The sequence below is a fragment of the Aethina tumida genome, chromosome 2 (genome assembly GCF_024364675.1).
Source record: "Aethina tumida isolate Nest 87 chromosome 2, icAetTumi1.1, whole genome shotgun sequence".
Taxonomy (NCBI): Eukaryota; Metazoa; Arthropoda; class Insecta; order Coleoptera; family Nitidulidae; genus Aethina; species Aethina tumida.
The window spans coordinates 32,987,287-33,006,147 of record NC_065436.1 but is presented as its reverse complement, the minus strand read 5'-3'; the positions used below and the strand labels follow the sequence as shown (position 1 = coordinate 33,006,147).

Here is an 18,861-nt window from a genome sequence, read left to right as displayed (position 1 = left end):
TATTTTATTTATATTGAATTTTAAAAGTTAAATTTTTCATATTCATGATTATCATTTAATCATCATATTTGTTTTTAATAATCCCCGTCTTATTAGTCACAGTATAAAATTTGTAAGATGACAACACCAATGGCAATTTCCACCTGATATCAGATACGAAATACGAATAATAATTGTCTTAGACAAATTTATATTATATACGTAAAATGTAAAAAGAAACTTCACTTCATTAACCGTCTTAATTAAAATACGAAATTACACAAGTCATAACAAGCTTCAAGCGCAAATTTAATTTATTCCGCATTTATTAACTTCAAAACACAATTAATTCACCTAATTTTAACTACCAACAGAAAATGTCGGAGCCACCTTCATTGTCCTAAAAACAAAAAGCAATTTAACTTCGTTTTCAATCTGACTTTCTACTAGTGTGCAAAATAATACGTGTTATTCGGCATTAATTAATTAACGTAATGATTTTGCGTCGTACATTTTTCATTACAGCTTTATTAACGTTGATTTGTGCTATTAAGAGCCTCTTAAATAAAATCAACATCAAACGAACCGTTTTTCGTGTTTGGGTAGAATATAAAGTTTATGAGTTCCACTTAAATTAAGCGTCCTTCAAGATCGTTTGGGTAAATTAACGGTTTTTGTTTTTTTTTTTATTTATTTATTTATCGTGGCAATTTTTTTCGGCGGGTTTTCGGTTACGTGTTCCGGAGGAAAACGACACCGTACATCTCTTCTTGCACCGTCTGAAGGCTGCGTCCTTGTGCGATGCAAATTCGTCGGGTTTCGTAAGAGTTTGCGAAACAGAAAATTGCGGGAAGGAATGGCCATCGAATCCGGGAATCATAAATCTATCTCGTTGTCGTTATTATGTCGGTGTTGATCGATCGACTAAGGCAATGGGATACCTTTCCTCTGATATATTTCCAGTCTTGTTTGGGCGACGTTTGATACGTATATTATTTCCGCGGAAAAAACAACAATCGACTTTATTAAAGAATGTGCAAATAATATTTTTTCCGTCGAAGGAAACTTTTGCTGGAACTCGATACGTTTGTCGCAAGGATACCTATGTAAAGCGTTCGCCAAAAGTATCTATAAATAACTGCTTTGAGATGGTAGATAAGGAGAAATTTATTTATGCTTCTAGTTTATACTTTATTTGAGTTAGTTTCAAGGATTATATAAATATTTTTGTACAATTGGATTTTTTGACTAAACTACTAAGATGCCAACTATTAAGAAATTAAATTTTTATTAATTTTATTTATTTATATTATATCAATTTTTATGAATAATTTTTTTCGAAATATTTTTATCAAATAATTTTTTTTTTTTTGAGTCCTCTAACTCAAAATTTTCAAATTTTCTATAACATTTTACCACATATTTTTCTCAAATGAATCCTTTATTCTAAAAATTTTTAAACTTTTTTAACAAATTTTTCTTAAGTTTAACTTATTTTCAAGTTAGTTTAGTTTTTTGAAATCTCTAAAAGAGAAATTTCGAATATTCTAGTTTTATTTTTTTGTTTTTTAATAAATTTTATCAAATGAATCTATTTTGGACATTTTTTAACTTTATATGATACGATAATTTTTAGTTAGAAATCGTGAACTTTATATTTTTAACTTTTTCTGTTTCTAATAACTCTTTTTACCACATATTTTATCAAATGAATTATTTATTCTAGATATGTTTAAACTTTTTTTATTATAAATTACAAATTTTCCATATTTTTAACCTATTTTCAAGTTTTGTAATTTATTATAGTACATTTTTATTAATTAATTTTGAATAGTAAATTTCGAATTTTGTATATTTTTAACTTTTTTTATTTCACTAGCTTTTAACAAATTAATTTATCTTAGACATTTTTTAATTGTTTCAATTGTAAATTTTAAATTTGCCATGTTATTTTTAACTTATGAAGTTTTATATATTACTGAATATTTTTGTCAAATAAAATTCTAAATTTCATATTTTTAACTTATATTGATAATATTTTACTGAATATGTTTTTATTAATAATTCAGTTTTTTAGAATTGAAATTTCGACTTCAACTGTTTTTGTATTCAATTTTCCGGTAAATATTTTTATCACATGAATCTCTTTTAGAATGTCTTTAATTTGTTTGTTTTTTATTTGTAAATATCAAATTTTTTATATTTTTAACTATTTTTGAAGTTTAACAATTTTTTACTGAATATTTTTATCAAATAGTGCAGCTTTTCAATTTTTTTTTGAATTTTAAATAACTAAATTCTAGAAATATTGAATAATAATAAATATATAAACTAAAAGATTATTTCAGAAAATTTTTATTGTAAATTTCTAATTTTGAGTTTCTTCTTTTATGGAAATTTCAAATTTTCTATACCTTTAACTGGATTTTAATAACTTTTACTGAATAAGTAAATATGAGACTATTATTATTAACTAAATTTTCGCATATCCGAATAACAAAATATATAATTGGATATTCGCCATACCAAAAATCTTCGATTTTCGCATTCCACATATTTTATTTTTCTTATCCATAACTTTTGATTATTCTCTGTGGATATTAAACGTCAACTTTACTAATATAAACAATCTGTCAATAACAAAAACTTAATTAAATCATGTCAATCAGTGAGAAATATTCGACAGATTCGATGAGATTTTCCCAATTGTTTCTTTCCCCACAGATTCGTTATCAACAAATTGTGTTACGTCGGCCTGTATTTTGGAAATATAAAAATGGTTTGGGGCATGACTCGTGTCCGAATTTTTTTTTTTTTAACATCATCAAGTAATTTTAACGAAGTTTCGTCCTTTTTTGTTTCCGAACAAAACTTTGGCTCACTCGTTATTTTAACTTCGAGTGCCTGCTCAAGTTTGTGCGAAATTTAATTCGAGGAAGTTTATACATCCAAAGTGGTCGTGATGTCGAGTGTCCTACATAACGGAACTCCCGTGTATATTACGGATAATCCGACCGTTTTTCCCGCAACGCGAAGCGGGATGAAACACAAGCTGAAATATAACTTTGGGCAAATGTACGATTTCTCTTTTTTATTTAATGATGGTTGTTTCTTTTACTATAATAAAAGTTAATCCAGACGAATTAGGCTACATGTGGCAAATTTATTATTTGAAAAGCATTTATCTGCTTTTGTCTTCCGGAAAGAATTTTCCGCGTATTAAATTCCTGTGTAATCATTGTGTTTAAAATGAACAAAGAATAAACGTGCTCGTATTCAATTATTATATGAATGAACAAAATTTATTAAGAGATCATAGATAAAGTTCTTTGGTCCTAATGCCACAACATACTAGGGGGAAAACATGGAAAAGCCCGTTTAGAAATATATAAGACCAAAAGAAACCATGACTTTCTCTTAGTTCTTTGTTTAGAATGGGTTTAAAGTCAGTATTTCAGAAGAAAATTCATACGATGAGTCCAATTTTCAGGAGATCTTTATTTTATATTTATATAGGTACATAATAGTCAAATAATTTCATTTATTGAATGAAGTTTTTTTAGCAAGAAATCTTTCCCATTCTCTGAGGTCTCACCTTAATCGATAGTTAATTTGATACATAAATTAATCAAGAATTTAATTGTGTTGTGATTTCGTTTTATCTTATTTTGATCAGTTTAATACTTTTTAACGACAGTTTTTTGTTGTATCATGTACACGAAATCAGATTATTTTTTCTTTTTTAAGTTAAAAGTTTTAACTGAAAAGAAATTGGGAATTTAAAACAATTACAGGTGGCTCCGACAGGTTCTTTTTTATCTGGTTTAAGCGACTTAGTATATTTATCTAGCTTTAATATCTTACCTTCATAGACATTTATAGAAAATATTGATCAAGAATTAATTTGTGTTTTGATTTCGTTTTCTTATTATATTTAGTTTTAATACTATTTCGATGATGATTTTTCGATGAAGTTTTTTGTTATATAATGTTCAAGAAATTAGTCTAATTGCATATTTAGTACAACTATAGGTGACCTCCAAAAATTCTTTTCAGTACATTATTTTCTCCTTTAACTGATTTAATGAGAGTAGTTTGTTAAGTGGTACTGATCCTTCAGACATCTTAATAGCTTTTCATTAACAGAATGAAAACACTAAAATGTGTTGATTTCGTTCATTATTTTTTTGTATTAGTTTTAAGATTTCTTCAAAGTTTTTTTGTTGTGTAATTTTCAAGAAATCAGTCTAATTTTGCTTTTTATGTCAAAATTTTTAACTGAGAATAAATTGAGTATTTAAAACAATTACAGGTGGCCCCCACTAGATTCTTTTCAATACATCATTTTCTTCTTAAATTGGTTCAATGAGATTAATGTGTTAAGTGGCATTGATCTCTCAGACATCTCTTTGGTTTTGAGGTCTTACTTTCATCATCAGTTAATTTGAAACTATCAGAAGAACAAGATTTAAAATCTGTTGATTTCGTTCATTTTTATTTTGTTAATACTTCTTTAAAGATTATATATTTTTTGTCGTATGACGTCGTAGAAATCTGTCTAATTTTTCATTTTAAGGTAAAAGTTTTAACTGATAGAAAATTTGATGTTTAATGCATTTGCAGGTGGCCTCAACAGATTATTTTTAATACATTATGTTCTTCCTAAAGTAGTTCAATGAGATTAGTTTATTAAGTGGAATTGAACGTTCAAATGTGTCTCCGGCTTTGAGGTCTTATTTTCATCATCAACTATTTTGAAACTATCAAATGATCAAGAATTAATGTGTGTTGATTTCGTTTTTTTTATTTCCTCCTTTAACTAGTTCAATGAGATTAATTTTTTAAGTAGTATTGATACTTCACACATCTCTCTGGCTTTGAAATCTTACCTTCAATCAAATGATCAAAAATTAATTGATTTCGCTCTTTTTTATTTTGCTATATATGAATACTACTTTAACAACAATAAGTTTCTTTGATATATAATATTCAAGAAATCAGTCTAAATTCTCTTTCTATGATAAGAAAGGAAATTAGGTATTTAATATAATTACAGGTAGCTTCCGTAGATTATTTTCAGTGCATTCTTTTCTTGTTTAACTTGTTTAATTGTTCAGTTTTGTATACTTGTTTTAGCTGATTCAGCTAATTTGAAATTATCTGATTTTTTATTTTGTTTTAGTTTTAACACGTCTTTAACGACAATAGGTTTTTTATTGTATAATATTCAAGAAATGAGCCTAATTTTTCATTTTAAATTCAAAGTAGACACATTTAGACATTTAACAAAATGACAGATGACTGCGACAGGTTCTTTTCAGTATATTATTTTCTTTGGCTGGTTTGATGACATTTAGACATACTAACTCTGAGATATTACATAAGTCGACAGATAATTGATACTCACTTTTTTGATGTTATACTGGTAATTTTTTTTTACGTTTCAAACTAACCGTTGACATTTCATGTCCTATACAGCGAATGGAAATTAAGATGAAATATAAAGGACGTTGCCTTGGCGTGCAAATATGGAAAAACTTGTTATATTTAAATGAGCCTCTTCTGTTATCGGCACTTTTTTATCGCAAAACTATAATAACATTAATAAAAATAAAATCAACGATTCAAGGAGAAAAGGAAAAAATTTATATTCGTATAAATAACACACAGTTCGAGGCGTTTTTATTGATAAAACATTACAAAAGCGTACAAATAAACAACAATACCGATTCAGACACACAAGCGAAAAAATTTACATTTTAAATTGCAAATGCAATAAATCCATTCCACTTTAAGACATTGTTTGCTCACCTCGTTTCTCACCCGCCCGGCCCCGTCATATGTTTTATTTATCCGGACATATCGCACCGCTTTTGAGAACGTGTACGTGTGTGTTTCGCAAAAGTTCATTTCCACCGCGCAAAATTTGAATGCGGCTTTTGGCCGGCCCTCTTCTCCTCTTAACGGTCCCGCCGTTCTCATGAATTATCGATTGGCACGGATGGACCCGGGCGTTAACGGATCCTGCACTGCGGTGCACGTACCTCTTTCCTGCAATTACACACACACGCTCACACGCCGAAAACCGAAAGTCCATTTTAATGTAATCGAGAGTGTCGAAGATTCGGTGGGTGGTAAACTGCGATCTGACGGGAAGTTTTGTCTATCAATTTATCCACTGGCACTTTTCCAATCCACCGCAAAAATTCGCCAAGATTCTCGCCGTCGATTAAAGTTCGGTGAGGCACGAATTCCGAATTTTTTGGGGTGGTGTGCGCCATCGATGCGGCCCGTTTTTCAATTAGCTCCCGGATCCGTGGCCAAAATCGACGAGCCCGTGATCGCCATCCGCTGATGTGGACGATGCAAAAGTTAATGTCGTTTCATATTGTTCTTTTTTTTAACGGACGTCTCCTGTCCTCTTATTTAATACGGTTAACATCGATTTTCCAGTAGGCGCTAACGGAACGTAAAAACGTGATGGAAATGAAAACAACTAGCCGTGTCTTCTCTGCATCAAAATGAAATTAAATGTGACACACTGAATAAATTATGTTTTTCTCGCAGGCCGTTTTTGTGTGTAATGACGGAATTACACATTTGTTGTGCCCTGGAAGCAATTTAAATTCGGATTAAAATTTGTAAATTAGAATGGAGGAGGGCAAAAGGGAATTAGTTTGGGGGTTATTTTGTACAATTGAAATACGGTTTTCACAATTTAAATTTGCGGTGTATAATTTCAATTTGTTTTCGAATAAATCGGTGTATTTTTGTTTTCTGTCAATATTTTTGTCTTTATTTCTATTTAATAACTGTTAATTATGAAATTTTAAAATATTCAAATCTATTATTTTGATTATTATATATTCTAATTAAGGAAATAATAAGAAGAAATCCCAATTTTTTGGTGTTATAAAAAATCTGAATTTTATAATACATATTGAAAATTTATTAATTTTTAATATATTCATAACTTATTGTGCTTATTTTAGAGTGACCTGAACAAGTTAATGAAGCAATATAATTGCTTCTAAATAATTGATAATTCTAAACATTATGAAATTTTTATTACAAATTGATTAATTATCAAATATAAATATTTTCAGTACTATTATTTTGCTTATCTTAAAAAGATCTTTCTTAAATAAATAATAAAATACATAAGAAAATTTTAATTAATATTGAATAATCAATTATCCACGATTAATGTATTGAAAACTACTATTTTACTTATTATATTGGTAATTAAATAATAAGGAATATGATAAAATTCAGTTTTTCGAGGTTCGAAAATATCTGAAATTTTTAATAAAATTTGATTAATATATTCAAAACCATTATTTTATTCATTTAAAGGCTCTAGATAAATATATATGATTAAGTTTTTCAGAGTACTAAAAAATCTATAATTTCACTTATTATTATATTGCCAAGGTAGTTAAATAAATAGGGTATTTCATGAGATCCAGTTCTTCAGTGTTCTAAAACAATAATAAATATTGAATATTAATTATATTAATATATTGAATACTATTATTTTCTTAATTTAAAAAGATCTTATCTTGATAAATCGGTACCAAATATATAATATTTAGTTATATAAGTAATAAAGTATACGATAAAATTCAGTTTTAGAGGATTCTAAAATATTTGAAATTTTTAATAAGTATTAATTAATTATATCAATTATTTATATATTCAAAACTATTATTTTCTTAATTTAAAGAGATCTTGTCTAGATAAATGAGTAACAAAAAATATAAAATTCAGTTTTTCAGAGTACTAAAAAATCTAAAAAAATGAACTATTAATATTTTCAAAACTATTATTTTACTTATTATTCTATTGTCAAGGTAAATAAATAATAAGGTATATGATAAGATTAAGTTTTTCTGGTAACTAAAATATTTTATTTCATAATAAATATTTAATTTAAAGAGATCTTGTCTAAATAAATGAGTAATAAAATGTATAATAAGATTCAATTTTTCAGAGTACTAAAGAATCTTAAAATTTTAATTAACATTATCTACTTTTAATATATTCAAAACTATTATTTTATTTTTACTAATATTTTCTTAATTTAAAGAGATCTTATCTAGATAAATGTGATAAATGTAATAAAATATATTATAAGATTCAGTTTTTTATTAAATATCATAATCAAGCCATAAGAAGAATCAAGATTTAATGTTAAATATTAGCAATTTCTACTATTGATTTTGTTGTTATTGACTGTATAAAATGGAATTGTTTTCCAAGAAAATAATTACAGCTATAAGACAAAAACATGTATTTCTCCAACCAGAATCAAAGAATACATATTGTGTTAGAAAAGATGTACAATAACAAGCCCTTTGAAACAAAGCCATTTAATTACAAAAGAACAATCAAATGGTGAATATATACATTCTGCATTTGAAAGACTTCAAAAAAATAAAAACTCTCATTTCACAATTTCACTAACTAATAATGTCGTAGTTTGTCATTAGTTTATTTATTGTGCTTTGTTTATGACACTTAAAAAAATTAATATACGTTCATTACAGAATGATGGAAACAGCAACGATGGGGAGCCCCAACTGGATGAAGAGTGTGCGAAAGTCTTCGCCATGGACACCGATGTCAACGCCTTCGACATCCACAAATTCCACGATGTACCACCAGCAGGTGAACCCCGTCAATATGGTGAAAAAGAGTATATGCGTGAGTATTATTTTGCAGTCTAGTCTAGTCCAATGTCGAAATGATTTAGAAAACGAACAACGTTTATACGTGAAGTCTCATGCAAAATAAATTGATCACGAGGTTTGCGGAGTTGCGACACGTGTCACGAACTGGTACAAAGTATAATTAAAGATTTGTCTTTATGGAGTTCGCGTGATTATCTATCATCAATCATTTATTACTTAAATGAAGATAGTTTAAAGTAGCGAAATTATCCTTGTTTAGAAATAAATGATTTACATTTATGTCAAAGGCATGTCAGTGTATTGGGTCACACGATGTGATTGTAATTTATGATCCGTTCATTATTAAATTAAAATAATTGATATTACCAATTACTTATATGCTTTCACGTACAATGAAACCTTTTATTACTTTATTGGGTTTATTATTAAACTTGGCATACAAAGGAAATCATTTAAGAGCAACTGGCTTCGGCGAAACGTTTGGAGACGTCCTCCCAGTTAACGACATCGAAAATCGCCTTCACATAGTCGGCCTTAACGTTCTTGTACTGCAAATAGTAGGCGTGTTCCCAAACGTCGATGCCCAGCAATGGTTTCACACCCTTGGTCGCCTCTAGCGGGTCCTGGTTGGCCGTGCTGGTGCACACCAACGTTTTGGTCTTCGGATTGTAGCCGAGCCAAGCCCATCCCGAGCCCTGTAGTCCTACCGCGATCGCCGAAAGGCATTTCTTCATCCCCTCGCCATCGACGTAGGTCTTTTTGATGGCCTCGCACAGTTCCTTGCTCGGCTGCGTCTGGTCCGGGCACAGATTCTCCCAGAAGATGGTGTGATTGATGTGGCCGCCGCCGTTAAATTGAATGGCTTTGAACGTCTGAATTATCTGAGTCTGATCGTTGCATTCCAACGCTTTTATCAACTTCTGCTGATTGAGGTTCAAGTTGTTGACGTAGGCGGCGTGATGCTTCTGGTGGTGCAGCTGCATTATCTCGCAGGAAATCACCGGTTCGAGGGCCGAATACTCGTACGGCAACTCCGGTAGCTTGTGTTTGACGGCGTTGAACGTACCTTTGGCGGCTTGCTGCAGAATCTGGTTCATGTTGGAGGACAAGATACTTTTGCTGCGACTGTTATAGTTTGATATCTGTCAATTGCTGACTTCCATGGTGATTTGTTACGAAATTATTTTTGGGCCCTCTAGATCACATAAAACTTTTATAAATATTTATAAACACTGTACGCTAAATAAAGAAATCATATTCATTTTTTTCTTATTTTGTACATGTAGAGTTACAGTAGTTGATTATAGACAGTTTTCAGCCATTTTTGTCATTTGAGCAAATTTTTTTAACACCCAAATAATTTGCACATTAATTAATTATTATTTAATTAATTACAAACATTTCCGGGTCTATCAAACCAAGCTCTCTTAAAAAATATGAAAATATGTTACTATAGAATAATGTAGGAAAGAATATAAATAAATAAATAAAATTTAAATTTACAATACAATTTTTGATGATTTACACCCAGTTTTCTCATTTGAGCAATTCTTCCAACACTCAAATAATTTCTACATACTTTAAAAATAATTTAATTAATTACAAACTTTTCCAACTCTATCAAGCCAAGATTACTTAAAAATGTGAATGTTATGATAAAGATAGAGAAGAATGTATAAAACTTAAATTTGCAGCTGCTCTGATAAAACATAAGAGTTACAGGCGATGAATGTTCAAATTCAATACAATTTTTGTAGATTTACTGCCAGTTTTGTTATTATGCAATACTTTCCAACACCCAAATAATTTCTACATTCATTAAAAATAATTTAATGATTTATAACCTGTTCCAGCTCTATCAGACCTAGATCATTTAAAATATATGAATATTTTAATAGAATGATGGAGAGGAAAATGTGTAACATTTAAATTTATAGCCAAATTTTGAGAAATTCAATTCACAAAAACCAAAGAATTCTATAATAATTTTTCTAATAACTAATAATTTTTACAGTTTATTCAGTTAGAAATATATTATAGTATATAGAAGTCAATATAGTGTTTACTGTAGTATAAATCTAAATATTACACCATTGTTCTTTTTTCCAGAGCACCGCAAAAGGAGTTACCCACACATGCACGCGCCGCTCAAGCACGGCACAAAGTCGATGAGGCGCCGCTCGTCGAACAGCCAGTCGACGCCTAACTCGACGCCCGTGAGCGGCCAACGCGTCCTTTCTACCGATGGCGAGCCGGCGCCCGACTCGCCGCCCACCTCTTACACCACCGATCCGCCGCAACCGTCCGACACGCCGTTGGGCAGTCACCGCTCCAAAGCCGGCGACTCGGACACCGGACAACTGAACTCCGAAATTCTTGAGGAGTCGGACGGCGCCGAGTCGGAGGACGAGTCCGAATCTGAATGTGTGCTGTCGGATCCGTGCAGCTACAGGGGCGGCGCCGACGAGGAGGTCTCTCCCGAGAGGAAGGTGTCGTTCCTGAACGAGAACAAGGACACCTTCGATGTCGACGGGCTCACCAAGGACCGTAAGAAAAGGTGGGATTGTTGTTCCGTGATTGGGGTTTTATATTTTATTATTGCGAATGTTACATAAATTTTAATTGTTCTCGTCACGTGTTGAACTTTAAAATCAATTCATCAAGCCATATGTGACCTTGTTGCAATATTAATTTTTTTTAATTTTCTATTATGGGAAATGTGAATTTAATTAAAAATATGAAATATCTCTGTTAAATTGCAGGCCGTAAAATCAAATTGCGATCCATAAAATCGCCACACTGTTAGTAACATTGTAATATAAATTTAAATTAGTGTAATAAATGTCACAAGTAAAATATTTTAATACTTTGGTTTTTAACATAGGTGACATTTTACATGATTGATTCTTTATTTACGGAATTAAAAAGAATAATAATCACTTTTGTACTAATATCACGATTATTCTAAATAATTAATAATTAACTATCAAGAAATGTATAAATTTTTTAATAACAAATGAACTTTATTTTTTCTTTTAGTTTTTTCAAACTAATATTACTATTGAAAGTTTTTTACACATATTTTCGAAGAAATACAAAAATTCAACAATCTTGATTGATCTTTTTGAATATTATTTCTGAAGATTTTTAGACTTTTAGTGGGAGGAATTAAAACGTTCTTCAATATTCTTGATTTATTAATCAATTATTAATTATCAAAGCATTAATATTACGTTGTAACTAATAATTAATACACCAATATAACGAACTTACAAACAAGATTTATTTAAGTTTCTTTAGATAAATACTATTAAATATTTTTAGAGTCATTTTGTAGGGAATACAAAAATTCTTTAACATTCTTGATATAATTATCATTTGCTAACTGTCTAGTTAAAAAAAATTATGATTATTCTAAAAATCAACAAAAATAGTATAAAGAATTAAATAATTAAAAATACTAAGAAAAAAAGTATGTATTTTATAACAATCTTACTTTTTGGACATTATTTACATTTTAACACTAATTTTAGGGAGAATTCCAGCGTTCTTTAATATGCTTGGTTTAATTATCAATTACTAATTATCGAAGGATAAATATCACAACTATTAAACTAACTAAAAATTAATAAATCAATATACGAACTTGCATAATAAAAAACGATCAACAAATTTATGAATATAACAAAAATCCTTTAACAGTCTTTTTATACTTATCATTAATAATTATCAGTGTACAAAATAATATGATTGTTCTAAAAATCAACAAAAACAATATAAAAAATTAAATAATTAAAGATACTAAAAAGAAATTTATGTATTTTTAATAACAAATCTTATTTTTTTGGACAAATATTATTTTAAAGATTTTTTAGCCTATTTTTGGGGGTAAATTACTAATTACCAAAGCATAAATATCACAACTATTCTAAAAATTAATAAAACAATATAACGAACTTGTATAATAAAAAAAATATCAACAAAATTTATTTAAGTTTTTTTGACAAATATAATTATTGAAAGTTTTTTAAATAAATTTTGAAGGGAATACAAAAATTCTTGATACTTGATACAATTATCATTTGATAACTATGTAGATATGAAATATCATTTTTATTCTACAACAAAAAAAGAATATATAAGAAAAAAATTATGTATTTTTTAATAACTTATCTTGAGTAAGTTCTGTTGAACAAATATCACAAATATTTCATAAATTAATAAAAACAGTGTAATTAACTAAAATAATTAAAAAAGATCAAGATATTTATGGATTTTTTGATAGCAAACTTTATTTAAATTTTTATGTACATTACTACTTCTGAAGGTTTTTATATTACTTTCGAAGAAAATGCGAGAGTTCTTTAATAACGTTGATTGGAAGCGTCTTGAATATTTGATTTATTTTATTATGTGTAAAAAACTTTTAGTTGGAGCAAACTTGAAAATATTAGACCAATAAGTTATTACATTTTGCTTCACATCTCCTTTGAAGTCCTTATATTAAAATTTATTTAGAATTATATTATAATTTACCGCCCAGGAGCTCAATTTTGAAAGCAATAACTAACGACATCGGAACAAGAAATTTCTGCTCGAATACTGCAGGTAACACAAGATATTGCATTGAGTCTTTGAAAGGCGACGCAAAGCCTTTTGAACGTGGCAAAAGGGTTCCGAAACCATACCGACGAGCGTACGCATCACAAAAATAACAATGCACAGCCTCCCTGTCACAAACGTTATTTCCACAGCGTAACGGCTGCATTCAGCTCACATCATAAGGAAAACAATTTCCCATTTGAGCCTCGTCCGCGTCGGAAAATTTTATTCCGGCGTCGCACGTGAACAGGAGCACTGGCCTTAGTTTAATTTGAACTAGACAGTGTCGCTGGCATTGCACTCTAAAAATAATCACGGAACGACAAGGACGAGCGACGTTCGTGTCGTTCGCAGATGTGTGTGCCTTTATGCTGTCATAATGGGAAAATTTAGTTCAGTATCGAAATGATGGGTATTCAATTTCGTACATCAATCCGTTCCCAGTTAATTATGTTCGCTCGTGCGTTGCCCAAAATTGGAAAACTTTATCGTGTGGGTATTAAGCTAGGTCTCGCGTAAACAAGGCAAGCAAACAATTCTATAACATAACTGGGGGGTTAATTCGAATTTTGCGGGTTCTGAGCATAAGCTACATATGTGGAATACAATTAAATCAATTCATGGTTTACAACGAGGTATCCACTCGTTTTACCCCACTTGACTTACTGTTAATTAGTCAAATTACAAATACAAATTAAAAACAATTAAAATGTTGTGGAAAATGAACACTGAAATTTAATAAAAATATATATAAAACAATGAATTGAATAAGTCGTCAATTATATAATGTAATCTTAATTAATATAGAAATTTACTGGCAGAAATTTCTACGTTACGTATTTTAAATGTGGGAAGATAATTATTTTATCTTTAATTTTGGCAAGAGTCATCCGAATTGTTCCGTAATTAGAACTATCCTGGACATATGGGACAAACCATAATTGTCGTCTCGAATACATGTTTTATTGAGACTCGAAAATATGTTTAATTAAAGCAAGAAAACTCATTTTCATATTTATAAATAAAATTAATTAAAACATACCATGGTAAAAAAGGTATTGAGAAATTTAGATAATAATATATGAAAAAAATAATTTTAAGAATAAACAAACACTATTTGTTAAATATCGCGAATGCACCCTTAATAATACAAACTTTGTGGTAAAAAAGTTGATAAATTTATATAATAATTTATGGGAATATTTAAATATATACGTAATTTCAATAAAAAGTTCTGTTAAGTAAATTTGATGAATACTCGTTCATCCAATATTTTAATACTCTCTTAAATGATTATAAAAAAATTTTAGTAAAATCTTTATATTTATTCATAAAATTAATTAAAGTATATTATGGAAGAATCTGAGTATTTCTAAAAATTAACTATTGAGTAAATGTGGCAAATGCACCCTTATCCAGATGTATAATTATATATTAATATAATTCAAACTTAAAAATGGATGAAACGATTTAAAAAATTTATTTTATTTATTCATAACATCACTTAAAACACATCGTAGTATAAAAATTGGTAAATTTTGATAATTTATGGAAATATCTGAATATATACGTAATTTTAATAAACAGTTCTGTTAAGTAAATTTGATGAATACACCCTCATCCATTTCTACAAGATTATTTTAAAATTTTTTTAATTTATTAAATTAAAATTTTGATCATTTTTATTATATTAACATTTAAAAATAATAAACACAATTATATTAAATAAATATGATATACACCACTATATATTATATATATAAATCTGAAAACCTAACTAATACCAAATTTATAGAAATATTTAGGTAAATTAAAGATACAATTCCTTTTAAAAATATGGTGAATGCACCCCTTTCTAGTCATATTAGTGCTGTCGTAAAAATAAAATAAATTATTATAATAATAAATACATTACAATTATAATAATAAAAAAATATACCAATATGTTCTGTAAATGATAATAGTTTCTATAAAAATAAGCGTAATTATTCCAAACACTAAAAGTTTTAATTATGGCGAATGCGTGAGCCAAACCCAGTTTAGTCTTAAAAAGAAAATTTGAGTTTCCGTGTTGGAACTTCCGGAATGTCTATAATAAAAAGAATTCCATCACATTTAAGTGCTGAAACCAATAAGTAAATGTCAATTCGATCCGATCGTGCGTTTGTTCAATAAATATTTTTTGTTTTGAAACATGTTTTTATTTATTTTCCAGTTTAGTATTCGAGTTAGCAAAAGTAGTATCGATCAGATTCCTGAGGTGAGAAGTGTGGTTTGTACAAAAACCGACAACAATCGCACACTATCATACATGTTTTACATTTGTTTTTTTTTTTTTGTCGTTTGTTTAGTGTGTGGTTTACAACAATCCCAAAACTGAAACAATACACACACACACACACAAACAAACACAATTATTTATACAACTTGGCTCTCGATTGACGGCGCATTTTACACCAATCTGCCAAGTGATTGGACGTGGACCGACGGTCCACCGTTCTCGGCAAACCGTCGCGACCCTCGACAATGCCTGTAACCTACGAGAGTTCCGCCGACGCCAGGAGGCGGTACGTCCAAAACCCCTCAGTGTAATTCACCCCGGCACATTCCGGGTCGTCATGCATGGTATGTGTGTGTAATTATACATTTGTGTTTCGGGGGAGTTTAATAACCGTCCATATTGTAGTACATCTATCCGTCTGGATTGCTTAATCTTAATTAGTATTACTTGATCGACGATCTGCAGACTCGCGTTTGCCAACTTTTCCGATGACTAAATCCAATTAACGAAGTTTACGTTATGAAAGAAGTGTTTATAAAAAACTATCAATCAAACTTCTTTGGAAGTTTCGCTCGACATTAAATAATTTGAAGTGAAACGTGGAAGAGTGCCGTTTGACGTCACCTAAAAGGGTAAATGTCGTCGGTGGAGTTCTGGACAAATATTCGGTCCTCTGAATTTGCATCAATCTGAATTTTGTTCACGGACGCAAAACAACATCTCTTTCTTTTCTTTTTTTTTGGGCTCGTTCAAAATTAAGCTACTCGGGTTATTAAAATCTGCCTTTTATATTAAAATTATCGATTGACTCAGATTTACATTATACCCGATTTTTTTTTCATAGTTTATCAAAGGATTTCCATTGATGATTATATAACTTATAATTAAACAAAACTGAAGCACTATAAACAAAATGAGGATTAATGGTTGCCTTATAAATTAATATTCTTGTTTTTAAATCTTGCTGGAAATTGTTTTTACAACATAATTATAGTGTCGTTTAAAATTTCAATTTAAGATATAATCATGTATAGATTTAATTTCTGTTATTTTTTCAAATTCACTATAATTAATATAAATTTTAAAATGCATATTATTATATATTGATAATTTATAAGATTTTACTAATCAATATCGGTATTTATATTTAAACTAATATCACAGTTCATTTAAAGATCACAGAATCACAGAAATTGATTTAATTCATTCAAGTTCTAATTAAACAAAACTGAAATGCAATAATCAACAGGACTAATGGTTGCCTTATAAATTAATATTCTCTTGTTTAAATCTAAATTGTATGGCATTGTAAATTTTAAATTTATTCATCTTCGATATTATCCTCATGTATTTATTTTGTAGTTTCTGAAATTGATTTAATTCATTCTGCAAACACATAAATATTACATTTTTAAACATATTTTACAATCATTTATGTATAAGTTGTACTGTTCCTTGTGGAACACCATTTTCATTTGTTGATTCGAACAAAAAGCAGTTTTTAAATTTGGGTTTTTGTGATCGATTTGTATAGTAATTTTTAAACCAATTAAGTACAATTCCACCAAAGCCAATCTTATTCAACTTCTGTAGCAATAATGTTATGTCTAATGTTTCAATGCTCTCCTGACAATCATTCATCATATACATTCAAAATAATAGTTTCACATCAGTGCTTTTAGTAAAACCACTTTGTTTTTTTTTTTTTTCATTTGCATAATTTTTGTCACAATATTTGATTAGTTGGTTATGTACCACCATTTCCATTTTTTTAAATATATATACAATATTATTAAATCCATAGCCACTACATAACAAATTAAAAAAAAAACAGTATAAAAAAAAATTACACAAAAATATACTTTCTACATTCACCCATAATTTTATTATGTTACTTCTATCTATGGTATACTATTTTGTATTTGTATAGATAATTAAATTAAAATTAAAGTTTCATTCAGCCTCTAAAAATACTAACTTTGTGTATTTCAAATTGTTAATTAAAACAATCATTTAATTTTAGTAGCTCATCACATTACGACCCAAATCCCTGCAATGCACACAAAATCCAAATCAAATATTTGAAGCTGAAATCCTGCAACAAATCAATAGCTTAGTGACCGTGTCGAACAAAATGAAACTGTATTTACCGTTCAATTCCCGCTTGAAAATTGTAACGACGATTCATCCGGGAGCAGGTCGTAAAAAGCAATACTGCCACTATACCACTCAACTTTTCCAACTTAATGACGTTGGGGAATGACTTCCGCCTCCAATAGTTCCCGATCTTTAAAACATAACTTGAAAAATTAGTACGTGGTATATATGTTAACGAGGGTCGAACTAAGTGGTTTTTGGCAGATTTCGGCGAAATCCTCCCTCTTTTAATTACACATTTCATTAACCCCAATCAAAAATCATCTAGAAATTTACTCGCATCCTTTCCTCTTTACTTCCAGTTTTCTTGATGGAAAGAATTTTATTGCACATTGTGTGTTTCGTTCATTGACATCAGGAAGTTTACTGTGCACGGCCTTCGACATTTTTTCTATCCCATTTTCTCATCGCGTTATCCGTCCCTTAAGATGAATTCACCCCTCGCCGGTTTATTTATTTTTCAAGCCGACATACGGTTTTATAAAACATTAAACGACGTTATAATACAATTCTGTTTTATAAACGTATGCTAAACACACCAGTAAAAGTCAATATCATATTTGTCTTGCTCCTTTACTTTACAATGATTTATGATATTATACTGAGAAGAGACATGGCTTCTTCGTTGACTCGTTATATTTTACGTTCTAAATTTCACCATAAGAAACAGGTTTAAATATAGATTCGTCTCTGTAACTAAACACGAAAGAAATCGGCGGGTTTATTTGTACAGGTCCTTTGATATTTTCTTTCCTGTGTCTGTTTGGTTTAGTTTCCTCGAAGAAATAACTGACCCTTGCTCTTCGAATAAGCATCCGCATCGTTGGATACGTTTTATTAATTTGAACAATTTCGTCTCTACTTTTCATGGAGGTTAACGATGCATGACTTTCTGATATTTAATTATTCCGCTTTCTGTTTGTTTCCCCCAAAACTTCAATACATTTTAGTCTAGCCTAGCTACGTGGATACTTGTGTTATTTTTTATTTCACACCTTCATAAATATGTAGGTCATATTTCTATGTTAAAGATCAGTGTGTAAACAGTTTTATATTACGTTAAAACCCAATTCGAAAAGACGCACCGCATTTCCCTAAGCTCATAAAGCTTGGGAGGCTCAGGGCGAGGCGGGAAAAAACCTCGTTTAT

At 29.4% G+C, this 18,861-nt stretch overlaps 3 protein-coding genes across 7 annotated transcripts in view; 1 reads left to right on the top strand and 2 right to left on the bottom strand.

The window, feature by feature from the left end:
• LOC109598705 (band 3 anion transport protein) overlaps positions 1–18,861 on the top strand; it is an 83,137-nt gene that overhangs the window by 41,461 nt on the left and 22,815 nt on the right. For all 5 annotated transcript variants that reach the window (XM_049963853.1, XM_049963854.1, XM_049963852.1 and 2 more), the window contains 2 exons: positions 8,529–8,685; positions 10,782–11,229. In XM_049963853.1, the coding sequence (XP_049819810.1) occupies positions 8,529–8,685; positions 10,782–11,229 (605 nt within the window). The remainder of the gene's footprint in view (positions 1–8,528; positions 8,686–10,781; positions 11,230–18,861) is intronic.
• LOC109604515 (cyclin-dependent kinase 9) overlaps positions 1–18,861 on the bottom strand; it is a 91,499-nt gene that overhangs the window by 69,708 nt on the left and 2,930 nt on the right. The window lies entirely within an intron of this gene.
• LOC109604517 (superoxide dismutase [Mn], mitochondrial-like) lies at positions 9,061–9,837 on the bottom strand. Its single transcript, XM_020014612.2, has one exon. The coding sequence runs from the start codon at positions 9,767–9,769 to the stop codon at positions 9,125–9,127; it is 645 nt and encodes a 214-aa protein (XP_019870171.2). The 5' UTR covers positions 9,770–9,837; the 3' UTR covers positions 9,061–9,124.